Here is an 18213-nt window from a genome sequence, read left to right as displayed (position 1 = left end):
TCCATTTATAGTTATTACAAAATATTGGTGATATCCTCATGTTGTACAATACATCCCTGAGCCTGCCTTTTGTGGTTTTAATTGAACTTTTAATGATTCAATTTTCTCACCTTTCTTAGGATATAAGTCATAGTTCTTTTTTTTTTTTTTTTTCATTTTTAAGTGGTTGCTCTAGTGTTGGCAATATACAATTAATCCAAATCCACTTTAAACTAATATTATACCATTTCACAGACAATGTGAGTGCCTTGGAATAACAAAGTAATCCTATTCCTCCTCCCATCCCTTGGACCTTTGCTTTCATAGTTTCCCTTATATGTAAACATGCATAAGCATGTACATATAACATGAGACATATACAAAAGCAAGCATATTCAAATGCATTGTTGGTTTTATTTTAAATAAACTATTACTTGTTATACAAATTAAGAAAATAAGAAAAATGAAAGTTTTTATTTTATCTTCAGTTCTTCCTTCTTTACTTTATGTAGACCCTTGTTCCTGATATATTATTTTCCTTTTCTCTAAGGATTCACTTTTTTAAATTGAAGTATGGTCAGTTAAAATATGTCAATTTCTGGTGTACAGTAATATTTCAGTCATTTATATACTCATGACAATAAACGCACATCTATCGATAATTACCATAAATGTCAATAGACTAAATGTGCCTATCAAAAGACATAGAGTGGCAGGTTAGATAAAGATTGACTTTTAATATTTCTTGAAAGACAAGTCTACTGGCAACAAATTTCCTTAATTTCTGTTTGCTAGAAAAATCTTAAATTATTCTTAACTTTTGAAGGATAATTTATCAGTGTACAGAAAAATTCTAGGTTGGTGGGTTTTTTGTCTCTAGATTTTAAATATCTCACTCCACTCTGTTCTTGCTTGCATGGTTTCTGAATTGAAGTTGAGTGTCATTCTTATCTTAGTTCCTCTATAGGTAAGATGTGGTTTCCCCTCCTTTTCAGGTGTTTTTCTTTACCTTTGTTTTGAAAATGATATGCCTACATATAATTTTTTTTTTTTGGCATTTATCTTAGTTTTCTCTGAGCTCCCTGGGTCTGTGATTTGGTGTCTGATATTTATTTGCAGGAAATTCTCAGTCATTGATGTTTTATTTCTTCTGTTACTTTTGCTCTTTCTTCTCCTTCTGGTATTCCCATTACATGTATTTTATACCTTTCCTATTTGTTCCACAGTCCTTGGAATTTCTGTTCTGTCTTTTCATTCTCTGTTCTCTGATTTTTTTTAGCTTGGTATATTCTATTGAGATATCCTCAGTCTTAGGCGTTCTTTCCTTAGAAGTGTCCAGTCGATTGATAAGCCCATCAAAGGCATTTTTATTTCTGTTATAGTGATTTTTATTTCCAGTGTTTTTTCCTTACAATTTAAATCCCTCTGCTTACAATGTCAATCTGTTATTGCATGTTATCTACTTTATTCATTAGAGCCCTTAACAAGCTAATTACAGTTGTTTTAAATTCTAGGTTCGATAATTCTGATATCCCTGCTATATCTGATTCTGGTACCTGTTCTGTCTCTTCAAATTGTGTTTTTTGCTTTTAGCATGACCTATAATTTTCTTGATAGACAGACATAATGTAACTTGTAAAAATAACTTACATAAATTGAACTTTAGTAATGTGTTGGTAAGGTGTGAGGGTAAAGGATAAATTCTATAATGCTATGAATAGGTCTCAATCTTTTACTGAGTAACTCCTCTAGACTATGAGCATCATAAGTACTTCTCAGTTTTTTTTTTTTTTCTCTCCTAGGTTGCTAGAGAAATCTGGAGTTGGGTATTATATTCCCCCCAGGTCAGTTAGGCTCTGACAGTACCTCAGCAGATTAAGTTCTGTTTAGCTAGTTTCTCCTGAAGGCAGGTCTTGGGTTTTATATTCCCCCCAGGTCAGTTAGGCTCTGACAGTACCTAAGCAGATTAGGTTCTGTTTAGCTAGTTTCTCCTGAAGGCAGGTCTTGTTAAAAAAAAAAAAAAAAAAAATGTGCTGTGGCGTATTTCCAGATGATTCCTCTTCTCCTCTCCCTATTAGAAGGAAGAGGAGATTTTTCTCAGATATTTACTGTGAGATATCTATTGTGCTCCCAGAGGCAAATCTCACAATACTGTGGAAGCTGCCACGACTGGATATCCCTGGAGATTGTAGCTCTCAGATTTGTCTGCTCTGAGCCTTTGATAGTTCAGTTATGTTTCAGGTTCTCTTTCCCTGACGCTGGTTTCCATGGTGGTTTCTACTTGTGAGTCTCTGCTTCAACAAACCATGACTCCCTATATTCAATTCCTAGTCCATTCTTGGGGACAGCTCTTTGTTCTGTGTCCTCACTTCTTTTACAGATACAAGATAAGTGTTATCAGTTTGATAGGCGTTTTATTTGTTCTTAGGGCATAGCATCAACTTCTAAGCACCTTACATGTAGAACTAGAATATCCTTTTAGGCTATTTTTGTTTTTATAGTTAAAGTGGATCTCTTATCGTCTCCATATAATTGGGTCTTCATTTTTATCTAATCTGGAAATTTCTGCATCTTAATTGGAATTTTTTTTATATCTCATATGATTATGTGTATGGTAAGGTTTAAATCTACTGCTTTGCTATTTTATTTGTCTCATCCATACTTTGTTAAATTGGTAGAAAGGAAGGGCAATTAAAATGGTATGACGAAGCAATAAAAGTATAAGCTAAAGTATAAAAATTTAATTGATCTAAGACTATATGATATGGAGTCAACTCTGAGGCTAATAGGAAACCCTAATAAATATTTAACTAACTTTGATTAATGGAAACTTTGTTAACTTCACAAAATGAAAAATAAATTTTTGATTTCATGTTGTAATATTGATCATAAGTACAAAGTTGTATATAGTTTCATATGGTCTGTTGACCTGTACCAAATGTAATCTAAATAGATTTTTATGCTTATTATTTATATCATGTCATATAAAATATTTTAGTTGTTTATTTGTGCAATTAGCTATGCTTCAGATTGTCCTAGAGAAGAAATCATTATTTTTAAATTAATGTTAAATTTTTTAGGGTAATATGATTATATTAACTGTTTATGGTTGGTTTTCTTTTGAGAAAATTTTGGTTTTTTCTTGGGGATAGTAGGAAAATGATCCTATTTTTATTAAATAGTGCTAGGTCCATTGACTAACCTTATGGAATAAATCAGTGAACCTAATCTTTACTTAACATTAGTGTAAAAAATTATGGATGATTGCAGCTCTAAGTGAGGCAGATAAACAATAGAAGATTTAAAACATAAAATAGAAATATGTCTTAATAACTTAAATGAGGAAAATCTACTTTCCACTATAAAAAGCACTAACTATATAAAATAAGAATGATAAATTTGATTACTCAGCACTGTAAACTTTTGTTCATCAAATATACTATGACAGTATAAAAAAAGAAAGCCATTGGTTAGGGAATTATATTTGTAATACATACATTCACAGAAATATTGAAACCAGAATATTTAATGAACTTCCACAAAAGAAAGTGAAAACAATTGAATGCCCTCACCCCTAGCCCATCATGGGCAGAAAACTTTTTAAATGTATTTCACAAAATAAGATATAAGGTTATATATATGTGTGTATATATATATATATACACACACACACACACACACACACAGATAATTGATATGTATAGGATAAATACAATTTAAATGATGTATGTCATGCATAAATTAAATGATATATGACATAGAAAAATAATTAAATAAGAAATCAGCCAGGAGTTAGAAAGGTTGCAGTATAATTGTGCTTGTTAGAGTGAAATGGAGGTGTAAGTTGCTGCAATTACTTTGGATAATGATTGACCCTAGTTAGGAAAGCAGACCTTGTGACCTACAGTACTGAAATAACCTAAGTGGCCATTAAGAATAGAACAGATAAATTATATACATTTTATACTGCAATTTTATACAAATAAAAATGACTAACTGTTACAACAATAAACAATATGTTTATATCTCTCAGAAAAAATGAGCAAATGACAAAATTTTTTTATGATTCATTCTTTATAAAAAGTTCAAAAACAAGCAAATGTAATACGTAGTGGTAGAAACTTGAACAATTTGAGAGCAGGAAGTGACATGATCCAAGTTTCTGAGGTGCAGGTAGTATTTTATATTTTGATATGTTGAATGGTTATGAGAGTATTTTCACTCTAAAGCATCATGGAATATACACCAATGACTCCTCATTTTTCTTTAGATATGCTATGCTTCAATAGTTTATTTAAAAATAAATTTATAAGATAAAACAAAATCAGAACTTAGATAAAATAACTATATTAACTTAACAGGAATCAAATGAAATAATAAATTAATGAGCTGAGCAGTCAACTCAGAAAATTGTAAAAAGAATATCTCAGGATATTTAAAATAGGAAGATAGCAATGTTAAAGGAAAAGGCAGCAATAAGTGAAACAGAGAAGACAAGAAAATAAAGAAATGTAATGAAACCAAGTCTTCAAAAAGATTAGTAATATAGATATATCCTTGGCATAACTAATTAGAAAAAAACATGGGGTATAAGTATGTGGTATAATTTGTACTACTATTCAATAGGAGAAAAAGAAAGATGTATTAGTATTGATGCTGGGAAGAATGGCTAAAAATAAAGAGGAAAACCAAACAAATAAAAATACTAAATCCTTTCAGAATACTACATACGTAAGTGAAAAACATAGAATTAACTATAGGTCTTAAATCTGAAAATCAATAAAAGAAACAATATTTTTGTGACATAATTTTTCTGTGACATAAATGTGCAAAAGGGCTTCATAAATAATTCTTTATAACTGTCATGGCAAAAAATGAATTTAGCAACAACGACAAACGATTTCTGTTTACTGAAGGACACAATGAAAAGTTAATAAATATATATGACAGATTGGAAGGTAACTGTAATGTATGAAAATGACAAGGGAGCAATGTCTAATATGTATGAAAATAGTCAAGTGACATAAAGACAATGGAATGAAATCAAAAAATAAAGGACTTTAAGGTCTGTAATAAAAAGAAATAAGCTAAAAATAATATGAAACCATGCTTAAACTAATTAGTAATCAGAAAAAAGGTGAAAATGAGACATCATTTGTTCTGTTGAAAAAAAGATTGAAAGACAATTAAAGCCAACTGAGAGCATACAGCACAAATAGAAATTTTCTGAAGCAGCTTTTAAGGATGTATTTCAGAGTGAAGGAAGATAACTCCTGAAAGATACTTTAAAAGGCAAGAAGAAATGAAGAAAGAATTAAATAGCATGCATCTACATTTATTTAAATGATTCACTGCATAAAATAATAATAGTAAGTTTATCTCCATTGGAAGTTTCACAGTTTTTATGTGTAATAATCTTGCAAAATTTCAAATTTAAATCATACAAAAAGAGGAGTAAATTTCAAATCAGAAGAAGAAAACTCTGAATAAAAAGAAATTAAAATAAACCCCCAAACAAAATATAACTAATTATAAAATGAAGAAAATAGGCAAATAGAAAGTACACAGAATAGAAAATTTAAAAAGAATTAAGATGTTGGAAACAATCCCAACTATATTAATAAGTATTTATAGTTTCAAATGAGCTAAATGCTGACTTCAGAAAAGTAAAGATAATTGTTACTGGAAAATAAAATCCAGCTGTGCCTGCCTAGCACACATACATACAAATAAAAATTAGAATCCTGAAAAGTTGAAAATAAAAAGATTTAAATGGATAGTCTAGGCATATATAAACACAAATAAGGCTTATTTTGGCTTTTTTTTAGTGTTATTGATGATGGAGTCACTAGGTAAGGGAAAAAATTCAACAGAAAGAAAGAATAGTCTAAACTTACATGTTCTTAACATGATTATCTGAAATATTTTTAAAACTAAAATTGATGTGGAGAGCAATTCAGTTGTTGGTATGAGTGAATAAATGCCTGATTGGCTGTTCCTCACAGAATAACTCAAAGTCTAGATTAAATACAAAAACAAATAGAACAACCTTAAGATTTTGGAGAGTGAACCAAAGCTGGCAATTTCTGGAAGGCTATCAAAACTTCAAAGAGGTGTGGGTGAAGAAGGAGTGAATGGGTATAGGGGTTCTCTTTGGAATGATGAAAATATTCTAAACTTTGATGGTAGTGATGTTTGCACAACTCTGAATATACTGGAAATCACTGAATTGTATACTTTAAAAAGGTGAGCATTATGGATTATAAATTCCAGTATATCTCAATAAAACTGTTATACATATATTAAAAAATACTTGAAGACAGGGTTGATATAGCGTGAATTTCTACTTTCCTTTGATTTCTACCCTGAAGTTAGATCTCAGCTACAGCACTGTGTGGGGCAGATAAAACTCTGATATTTTGCAGTCCCTTGGCCTTAGAACAGAAGACAGAACTCAGGTAAAGACAACCTCTCAAAAATGAGTGTGTATATTTTGAAAAATAAATGCTGAAGACATTCTTTAGATGAAAGGAAATCATACCTGAGGGAAAATTGAATTTCCTGGAATGAATGAAGAGCATAAGATACAACATGTATTTGGTAAATACAAAATTTTTTTCCCCTCTTAGTTCCAATAGCATTCATATATCCTCTCAAAGCAAATTTAATTGCATAATACACATATGGATGTAATATGTATGATATAGGTGGCATAAAGGGCAGTGAGATTGGAAAATAGTTCTGTAGAATGGCAGGGTACCTATATCTCATATACAGTAGAAAGATGTAACTATAAATACATTATGGAAAGTTAAGGATGCATATTGAAATCCCTGCACTGAAAAGGAGAAGAAGGAGAGAAAGAAGAAGGAAGAAGGAGGAGCAAGGACAGAGGGGAAGGGAAGAAGCAGCAAATAGCTATAGCTAAAAAAAAAAAAACCAAACTAAAAAGAAACTCTAAAATGTATTAGTAATAATCATAAAAGAGGTAGAAAAGGAGGAACAGAGAAACAGAAAAAAAGGGATAGACAAAGGAAATTTAAAAATGGTAGATGTAAATGTAACTATGTCAATAATTACACTTAATGCTAATGAAATTAAGATTGTCAAAATGGGAATGAAAGCAAGTTTCAACTATATGCTGTATATGATATATACCCTTTAAGTATAAAAAACTCAGATGGTTTGAAAATAAATAGAAGGAAAATGATATATCATATAAGCCAAAAGAATAAGAGGAATGGGGTGGCTATATTAATATCAGATAAATCTTAACCCAAAAAGTATTTCCTGAGATAAAGAGGGGCATGGTTGTAATGATCAAAGAAACAGTACCAAGACAAACTTAGAAGACTTTTATTACCTAACTTCAAATTCTATATTAAAACTTTATTAATCAAGACAGAGTTGTATTGGCATAAACATTGATAAATAGATTAATAAAGAATAGGGAGCTCAGAAACAGATTCTTACTTTTATGACCATCTGATTTTTAACAAAGGCACCAAATCCATCCTATGGAGAAAAATGCCTTTTTAGCAACTGTGCTGGCAAAATTGGATGCCCACAAAGAATAAAACAAAACAAAATAAAACTTTGACCCTGTCTTATACTATATACAAAAACTAATTTGAGATTATTTTAATTATACATTAACCATAAAGCTTTTAAAATAAAACATAAAATCCTGGAGATTTGGATATATATAATATTTTCCTAGAGAGATAAAGGAAGGAAATAATCATGTTATTATTTTGTTTTAAATGATAAATTAGACTTCATAAAAATTAAAACTTTCTGGCTCACCAAACTATACAATTTAATAAATTTTAAACAGCAAGCCACATACTGGAATAAAATTATTTATAGAGAATATATTTGACAAAGAGTTACAGTACATAGTTATACTGATTTACACTATACACTTAGAATACATGTAAGTCAATAATATCAAAAGAAACAACCCAATTAAATAATAAGCAACATTTTAAAAGATACTTCATCAAAGAAGATACAAATGCCTAAAAAGCACATGCAATATTATTCAACATGATTAGACATCATGCAATGTAAAGTAAGACTGCAATGGAGTACTACCTTACACTCAACAAAATTACGAAAGTGATGAGGATGTGAAGTAACTAGAAATTTAAAACTTGTTTGTGGATGTATAAAAATTAGCATATCTTTAGAAAGAAATTTAACCATTTCTTATAACACTATATATTTAAACACTTTAAACATTTCTTACAAAACTTGCCCTATGACCCAGCAATTCCAATTTCAGATAGTTACACAAGAAAATATAAAATGTATTCGATAATAGCTTTATACAAAAATGTTCACAGATGCTTTTTTTTAATAAAAAAATGAAAACAACTTTGTCATCCACCTATAGGAGATTGGAAGTGTGCTTACATGGAAAACATACAGCATTACTCATTACTCTCATTATTAATCTTGCTTTACCTATAAGTGTCATTTAACTTTGACATACACTCCTGGTTGATATAATTATTTTTAACTTGGCTTTTGAGAAACTGCATGCTTTCTGTCTTTCTTTTATTTTTCCAAGTCCTTCTTAATTTTCTTTGTTGAATCATCTCATGTTGTTGACAATCATTGGAGTGTTCCAGAATTAGAAGTTTTCTTTTCTCTTTTCTTTACAAACATTATTTTGGTGAACACATTTGGTCTCTTGCTGTAAAATACAATTCACAGTTGTGTATCATTTGACTGTACCTCTCTTCTTAACTCCAGATTTGTCCCATTCAATATCTTCATTTGGAAGTCTAATTTTCTTACAATATCTAATACTGAGCCACTGGTATTTTCTAAAACATTCTATACTGCAATCCTTCTTACTTAGTTTATTATAGTATCAACCTTCCAGTTGGCCAAATCAGAAAAAGAATTAGATCCTCTTTTATTACTCTTCCTTTTTCTCTCATAATCAGTCATATCTACCAGAATATTCTATGAGCTCTGTTTTCAAAATATGTTCAGAATATGGGCACTTGTCTCAGTCTCTATTTCTAGGACCCTTGTTCTAGTCACCATCATTTCTTCCATGATTTCTGTGCTTGCCTCATAATTGCCTCTTTTCACCACGTCCATTCGCAAAAGAGCAGATAATTCCATTAAAACAGAAAGAAGAGCATGTCATTACTCACCATTTCATATGAGTAAAGGCCAAAGTCTTACTACATGCTCTAGCTCCATGTATCTTCTCTGACTTCATCTGCTATTACTCTCACTCACTTGATTACCTCATTCCAACCACAAGGTCATGTTTGCTATTTCTCAAAATGGACTGGGATACTTCTAGATAAGGGGATTTGTACTGTTTTCTCTGACTAGAAAGAATATTTGTTTAGCTCATTCTTTTATATCTATGACATGGAAATGTTGCTTTTCAGTGAGGCAAACCTTAATTACGTTATAAAGTGTTGCAAATGTTGTACAATGTTAATGATACCCATTACTTCATTTTTTCCCTCATGTAATTTATCATCTCTAATTTCTATTTAGTTAGTTAGTTAGTTAGTATGTTGATAATTTCTTACCTGTATTTATAGAATTCAAGGAATTGGGAGCTGGGATTTTTGTTTGTTTTCTTTATTCACATTTCCCAAGCATAAGACCAAGGCTCAGGATATAGAAGGTACCAGTAAACATTTCTTTAGTGACTAAGTTTAAACAGCATGATTAACATAATTGATCTAATATGTCTATGTTTTAAAAAATAAGAACAACTGAAGAATACATACTCTTTTAGCATACAAAATATCTTTATATAATTTTAAAGCAAACTGGATCATTTAAGAAAGTTTATAAATTTAAATGATTGACATCATTGAATAACATGCACTGATCATAAGAATCTTGGGCAGATATTAATAATAAAGAAAGATAAATTTAAAATATGATTTTGCATTTAGAAACTTATAAACACAATTGTAAATAATGCATGAGTTAAAGAAAATACTGCAAATTTTAAAATACTATAAGCTATGCTATGAAAAAACCACAGTTCTGAATATTTATATTTGTAAATATCTCATGATTCAAAAAAGAAACAATCAAGTTTTAAAATAATTTGAGCTCTTCCATGAGAAAAATATATAATCTTGCGTGCTAGAATCAAAAAATTAGAAACACTAAAAATGTATTTTTAAATTTACTTCTAGGCAGTTACAAAAAGAATGACAAAATTTTAAAATGTGACAGATTTTAGTTTCTAAATCTTGTTGAAGAATATGTGCTCTTCCAGCAATGTGACTGACTCTCCTCCCAACAAAGGTGTGGTCTTCATTTACTCCCTTGAATCTCAGCGGAAATTTGTGACTATTCATTTAAGTAGAATATATCAGAATGATGCTAAGTCAGTTCTGAGGCTTGGTCATCAGAAGCATATAGCTTCCACCTGACTTGGACTGCCTTCTGGAAAGTGCCGTGGGAGACATGAGTGGACGTGTAAAAAGTCCAAATACTCTGAAGCCTCTATGCTAAAGAAACCACATGTAGAGGTCACATAAAATAAACATGCCCAAGGAACTTCAGCTGTACTGGCCCTTAGCTATTTGAGTTTTCCCAGAACCAATTACCACACTTGTAAGTAAATACACTTTGAGATGACTTCATCTCTTGGCCTTCAAGGCAATAGGAGATGCCAAATGGAGCAGAGACAATCTTCCCTGCTGTGCCCTGTCCAAATTTCTGGCTCACAGAATCTGTGAGCATGATAAATAGTTGTCAACTTAGCTAAAACTGGAAATTATATTTTCAATATTCTTCTTTCATATACATTTCTAAGTTAGAGTTGACCAAAACAGGAAAGTAGATAAGAATTCAGAGTTGGAAACAAAGAAGAAGCCATTACTTTCCAAAGATGTCAGGAGCAGGTCAGAGATAGACATAGAGGTGTCCAGAGGGACCACAGTATCTAGGCAGTCTTTCAGACTATTTGCCCCAGCAGCCAATAGTGGACTCAAGTCAACTGCCAAACCCTTCACTTCATTTGCTTCAAAAATAGCAAATTCCACAGATCTCTAGACTAGATTTCCCTTTACAGTTTCACTTTGACAGCTAGACATGCACACCTCCTGCATTTCCCTTAAAGCTCAAATCTACCAAGCTGCTTCAGGGACTCAGGCTGTTTTGACCGTGATTGTACCTTATCTTCCAATTCTCATCTTTCTTATTTCACTAGCCAATTCCATTCACATTTGTGTGATTCCTAATTTCTGTAATGAACTCTTAGCCCCATAACATTTTTAATAGTTCTGTCCTAATTAATTACTGAATAAATACAACTAGGAGTTTATCACTTACTATGTTAAAATGTTTATGGTAAATATCAACCCATTTTTAACTCTCTAGCATATGTAAGAGGCTACTTCATTGGATAAGAGATCTTGAACATAAAAAATATGCAAAGCAAACAATATAACTAAACTTCAAAAATTTTCATATATCTAGAATGAGGTTGGCAAACATTTTTGTGAAGGGTCAGATAAGGAATATTTCAGTGTTTGTAGGCCTTATTGTCGCTGTTGCAACTACTCAACACTTCAGTAACAATACATAGATAAATGATCGCTGCTGTGTTCCAATAAAGCTTTATTTACACAAACAAACAAACAAACCTGTTAAAAGTCTGGAATTAGTCCATGGACCATAGTTTGCCAAACATGGTCTGTGGAATCATGTTGAAACAGGTAAAACTAGAAGAATCTGAGAATTATTCTACTTTGGCGACTACTTAATTAAAACATAGAAAACATTTTATTACACATTCCTGCCTTAACCATTCATGACTTCCTAATTCCTATCCCACATGCATCTTCCTTCCGACACTATCTTAGATATTACACTTTAGCTTTTGAAATGCTCAGCCCATTTCCAATGAAAGTCTAATTCCACATATCAATTGACAAATTATGTAGACGTAGGGTCTCACAATCTCTTGTGAATTAGCTCATTATGTGCTCCAAGTATCCTCCCATATTTGTTATGGAAACCTGATAAATGTGTGGGATCCCTCTGTGGTTAAATGTGAAGGGAAACAGTTGTACATGAAATTCAAATTGATGGTACCCACAGTACTGAACTTCAGCTTGTCAAGCACATGTGAGGATTTATTCCCTTTGCTCCATGCTAATAATAGCACCCTTAAAGAGTAAAAAATAGAAAGAATAAATGCAACAGTGGTTCAAAGAGCCTGAAGAATTTAACATTCACATCTTGAGGACTTTACCTCTTTTAGGCAATGAAATCTCAGATTTATTTGGTTACCCTTCAAAGAAAACAAATTAGTTTGACATTCCTGAAACGTTTGTAATTCTATCCACAGGCAGCTTTGGAGCCTCTCCATTAAGACTCCACATTCTGTAGCTGCTGTTGTCTGTTAAAGTCACAGTAAACACTGCTGATTGCCAGCTGTTCCTTTCTTATACCATAACTGAACTTCTCAAAGTAAATCGTTAGTTGACTTAAATCCACACACATTATTTTGCCAAACAATAAAATATTCGTCTGCAAATATTACTAATGTGAATTTTGAGTAATACGATGTACTTCTCTGAGAGAAGAATTACATTCCAAGTTACAAAATCTATTCTTAATTATACACAGGAGTTCAAATACTATTGAATAGTTATATCACTATGTTTTGACTTTGAACAGTGACTGGTTAATAGGATTTGTTTTTTCCCTCCATTTGACATGGCATTATTAAAAATGTTAAAGCATTATCAGTTAACTTCAGCAGTTGATTGTTCATTTACACTGAACTTAAATTTTAGGCATTTAAATTTAATGTCATCCTTCTTCCTAATAATGATATTTTTAATCTTTGAATTTAATAATTAATTCAGGCAAATATTTTTAACTGAGATAAATGGGTGTATTTTAGCATACTTAAATCCCCAGAAATTGTATGCAACCTTCTGCCTGAGATTTCTTTTTTCTGGTGGAAAAGAAGTCATAGATATTAGTAGGTTAAAAAAATGGAAGCGAAATGATCATTAAGAGGAAAATGATTGCTACAACATTAGGATCAAAAATATAACTCACCCCCCCATTTTCTTCACATAATAACAAAACTACAACATATATTTTAACTTGATTGTGGAAACTTAGAGTCTAAAAATAATTGTGTTTCTGGATTTAAAGCCTTTAAATTAACCTTAAAGATGATTTTCATATCACATTCAAAAAGATATTGCATAAGATTTAAAAGAAATGATAGCAGAATCAGTGACTTTTGCTGAAATCAATCAATAACTAACATTATATGACAAATTTATTATAAACCAGACTCTTTCACTGTGCTTCTAATAATGACGTGTGGCCCTGTGATACAGGACAGCTATAAGAACTTCTTTTCAGGTCTGTGATGTAATCAAAGTTGGGTCTGTGCCAGGACACCAAATGTTTTCCTGCTGTATGCCATTTGCCATTTGTAAAGTCCCAAACAAGTTTTTGTTTGCTGTTTGATTTTATTGTTTAGATGGGTTTCTCCTTCAGTGTATTTTTAAACTACAAAATCAAGCCTTTGGAGCACATTCAGTCTAGCAAACTGGTGTGGGCTAGGCTAGAAGAGAGCTAGCACATAGGGCATATTTCTAATTATCCTTATATAACATTCAAGTTGAAAATAAAGTAGAATTCAGTTTCAGAAGAGTGAATTAAAATAAAGACATTTAACCTTCCTGTATATTTAGTCTTATCATTTGTAAGATCTTTCAGCTTGAAACTGTTGTGATTTCAGTTTTAAGACAAATCTAGCAAATGAACCATGAAAACAATACTACATTGATCAGGATAATGGATTGAAAGGGATGTAATGAGTATTTGTGATTTCCTCTCAAAGGAATCAAGCTATTAAACACCTAAGGTCAATTTTAGCCATCAGCTACTCAGATATTTTCACTTCAGCTACCAGGTAAATTTAATTGAGCAGAACCTGGACCTGTGTACTTGACTCAATAGTGGTCTGCAATGAACACACTTAGGTACAGTGCTAATGAAGCAGACAATCTATCTATATTCCTCCAGGCTTATTGGATTGACCTAAGAACAACACTTGTTAAATATTATAATTGGTGGGATGATCCACTCTTCATTGCATAGAACAAGAGGAAAATAGGCTCTAGTAGAGGTGTATAGAAGATATGAGTCTTCTTAATTGAAATGTGTGAATGCTTCTAAACTGAGGCAGTGTGCTGAAAAGGAAGAACACAGGCTCTCTTATTTTTTAACTATTGAAATCCTTGACTGCATATTCGATATAGAAATGTGTAGATATTTTAATTATGGAAGTTCATTTTTTTTGCATATATGATTCATACTGAAAGAACTTACCCCTCCTATTTCAGTGAAATGGTGCAGATAATTTTTCATATTCAGCTACAGTGCAATGAAAGTAAGTTCAAGGATGCTATTGAAAACGTTACCCCTATCATTGCCATTTGCAGCAACATGGATGGACATGGAGGGCATTATGCTAGGTGAAATAAGTCAGGAAGGCAAATACTGTGTGGTTTCATTTACACGTGGAATCTAAAAAATACAACAAACTAGTGAATATAACAAAAAAGAAGCAGACTCACAGATACAGAGAACAAACTAGTAGTTATCATTGGGAAGTGGGTGAATTGAAGGAAGGTCCCAAGCACTATGAGTTCAATAAATACTTTCCATAACACCAGCTAGGCTGTACATTCTGGCCAGATTTCAAGACCTTAATAAAGTGAATATAAAGCATGAATAAAGATGATGTCCATCATGTGATTTAGAGACAGAATGTGGAGGTTAAGGGAAGAGACTGAAACTTACTGAGCTAAGGCTCTGGATATTTACACATTGTCAGATTTGAGTGGGGATGAATGGAAAAGTAACTAGTATTATTGCATGCCTGTTGGGTGGCAGGTGTATTATGCATATGTTCTGCAGTATTTCATTTAATCTAACATTTTACCATAAATTTGGTGTCTTAATTCCCATTTTATAAGTAAAAAATTGAAAATAAGTTTAAAAGTTCCATGTGCTGGTAAGGATGAGGGCACTTAAAATCCCACTTAGGCATCAACTTGGAAGGTGTAAATCAAAGCTCTTCTGCAACTGAGCATGTTTGAGGAAGGCAAAAGTTACTGCTAAATTATAATAAGAAAAATTTTAAAGTGAGTTTTCATTCATTCTCAAATTCCTTTCTTCTTGGCAAGCCTACCCTTACTTCTCCAAATAAAAATCAAATTTGAAGGACAAACATCTTTATAAATTAAATATTCAGGTTCCACAAAATGTTGAAAAACCTTGGAAGTCCCAGGTATGTTAAGATATCTTTAGAGGATTTAGAAAATTACCCCAAAAGTGGAAATATATATATAAAAAAATTCTTTTGGTAAAATTATCTTAGAATTAAATAGGACTAGAAACTACTCATAAATGTAAGCTTTGAGCATACAGAATCTCATTTTCAAAGATGTATTATGTGTAACTTTTTTTGTGTTCAGCCAATTTTTTCTAGTGAAACATTTTAATTCCCTTCTCATTTTCCTATACCTAATTTTTTTTGGTTACCATGGAGATTACATTTAGCATCCTAACATTATAACAATCTAATATGAATTCATACCAGTTAATTTCAATAACATACAAAAACTCTACTCATTTACAGCTATGTCCTCACTTCACTTACTGATGTTACAGAATTTCATCTTTGTACATTGTGTGTCCAAAATCATAAAGTAATAATTTTAATGCATTAGTCTCTTGAATTATTTAGAAAACAAAACAAGGAGTTGCAATGCAAAGTTACAATAATACTGGCTTTTAGACTAATAATTTTATTATGTATTAGTCACTCTAATCATGTAGAAAACAAAAAATGGAGTTAAAGACCATTGTAACAATCATGCTAGCTTTTATAATTGCTCATGTATTTACCTTTACTGAAATTTTTATTTCTTCATATGGCTTTCTAGTTACTGTCTGTGTCCTTTTATCACAACTTTGGGAATCCCTTTAGAATTTCAGAACAAGCCTAGTGGTGACAAACTTTCTTAGCTTCTGTTTATCTGGGAATGTTTTAATTTCTCCCTCATTTTTGAAGGACAGTTTTATTAGATATAAGATTCTTTCTTAGAAGTTTTTCTTGTAGCACTTTAAATTGATCACCCACTGCCTTCTGACTTTCAAAATATCTGGTATGAAATCTACTGATAATATTATTGAGGATCCATTGTATGTGATGATTCACTTCTCGCTTGCTGCTTTCAAGATTCTTTGTCTCTCCACAATTTGATAATATGTTGTGGTATGAGCCTCTCTGAAGTCATCCTACATGGAGCTCATTGAACTTGGATGTTCATATTCAGGTTTTTCATCATATTTTTGAATTACATTTATATTAAATGGTGCTGCCTTTTCAAATACATTTCTTTGATAAGTCATAAGACTAAACACATTCCATTTATCTCTTATAAATGCTCTCTTAATTTTTAAAATAGTCTTCCTTCACTTCAGAGAAACTGTGTGATTCGGTAGAACCAATCTGGGACTATGTATTTTCTAGTGCACACATTTTGCCAATAAAGCAATGTGTAAATTCTAATTTTCTCTTCCAACATCATCCTTTGGGAGAAAAAAATGATCAACTAACACTTCTGTGTCTTCCAAATGGAAGAGTTAAGAATGCTCAGAAAAATACATAATCCAAATCTGCAAAAAATGAAATATATTTTAATCACCAGTAGACTAGAAACAGCCATAGATTCATTTAACCTTTTAATTCTACATCTCTGATTTCTGAAGGTAAATGTTTAGTTGGCAACTCTATTGAACTTTAATTTGTAGTTAATGCTGTCTAGCTTTTTCATTCAATACCACAAACATGTATTAGTATTTTGGCAAGTTATAGCAATCTGCCTAGTGTTTTCCCAGCCTATTATTTTATTTAATCCATCAAAACATCCACAAATGACTGTTCTCCTTTGTCTACTTTCTTTTGGTGCTGTAATTTTTCCCTGTATCATTGTCTATAGATTGTATATGTCAACAAGACATTTGAATGCTCTGACAAATAAAACTATTTACATTTTCAAAATATTTCTGAAAAAGAACATTCTCAGTGCTACTCAGGGGCAAACTTGTTGTCATCATGGTTTATAATGCATTATCCACAAATAATAATGTAGAAGAAATATGATCATCCACTATACTCACTCTAGCAATGTCAAATTTTTAAGACTTTTTTTCCTCACATGCTATATATTATAATTCTCAGAACATCAAACTGCTTGTTTGCTTTGCATTTCGCAGTAGCCTGTTGCATGGGTCCAGATGTAGTGTTCTTACATGGATTGACTTGAAATAGACAAAAGTGACCATTTTCTCTAAATACTTACTAAATTGTACTCCAGTTTGTCAGTCTTTTAAAACTGGACTTTTGCCATGTAGCAGTTGCCAGAAAAAAATAACATCTGAGTTATACCATTGTAGAACAAAAACTGATTTTACATTAACAACTCTAGATTTAATACTTCTAACTAAAAGAGAAGGAAAAGCCCTAAAATTGAGATTCATCTATAGATTAAGCCCCTGTAGAATTCTTGAATCATTACTCATCACTGTAGATACAAGGATGATTAAAGCATGATTCTTGTCTTCAAGAAATGCAAAGAGTGTATTATCTATTAATGCAGGAAGATATGAAGTACATATAATATGATATATGGTATATAGCCTGGTATAATATAGCATATTTGAGTATAATAGAGTATAGTAAGCATATTTGGGGGCCCAAAAGAAACAATAACCAGAACCTTCCAGAAGAGAAGAGGAAAAGAAAGGGCAGATTATGGAAAGTTTTATAAAGAAGTTGTTAATTCAGTTCATCTTTAAAGATGATTTCATAACTTTATGGTTTTGCCTCTTTTGGGGCAAACAGACATGCATGCATGCTTACAAACAGACACGCAGTTAATTGTAATGGAGATGAAAGCTTATTAGAGTCAGATTAGACAAATACCTTCAAGGCACATTTTGAATATTAAAATTTGGTCCCATACAGTTCTGTTCAGTTGGCTTAGAAGCTGGTACTACCAGAAGGCAGAGCATTATTTTCATGCACACTTAAATTAACCTTACATCCACATGTTAATTAAGTTGTAAGTGCTTAATAAATAGTGACAAGTAATTATAATCAGGGCCTTAACATTTAAAAGTATA

The 18213-nt window shown here is 31.5% G+C and overlaps 1 protein-coding gene across 1 annotated transcript in view; it reads right to left on the bottom strand.

Moving 5' to 3' along the window:
• Positions 1-7811: 7811 nt before the first annotated feature.
• Positions 7812-18213, bottom strand: part of TECRL (trans-2,3-enoyl-CoA reductase like) — a 107111-nt gene continuing 96709 nt past the window's right edge. The window contains exon 13 of the mRNA XM_032459390.1: positions 7812-8680. Within this exon, the coding sequence (XP_032315281.1) occupies positions 8618-8680 (63 nt within the window). The 3' untranslated portion in view covers positions 7812-8617. The remainder of the gene's footprint in view (positions 8681-18213) is intronic.

This window comes from Camelus ferus, chromosome 2 (assembly GCF_009834535.1).
Source record: "Camelus ferus isolate YT-003-E chromosome 2, BCGSAC_Cfer_1.0, whole genome shotgun sequence".
Lineage (NCBI taxonomy): Eukaryota > Metazoa > Chordata > Mammalia > Artiodactyla > Camelidae > Camelus > Camelus ferus.
Note: the sequence above shows the minus strand (reverse complement) of the source record. Positions and strands in the feature narration are given on the sequence as shown.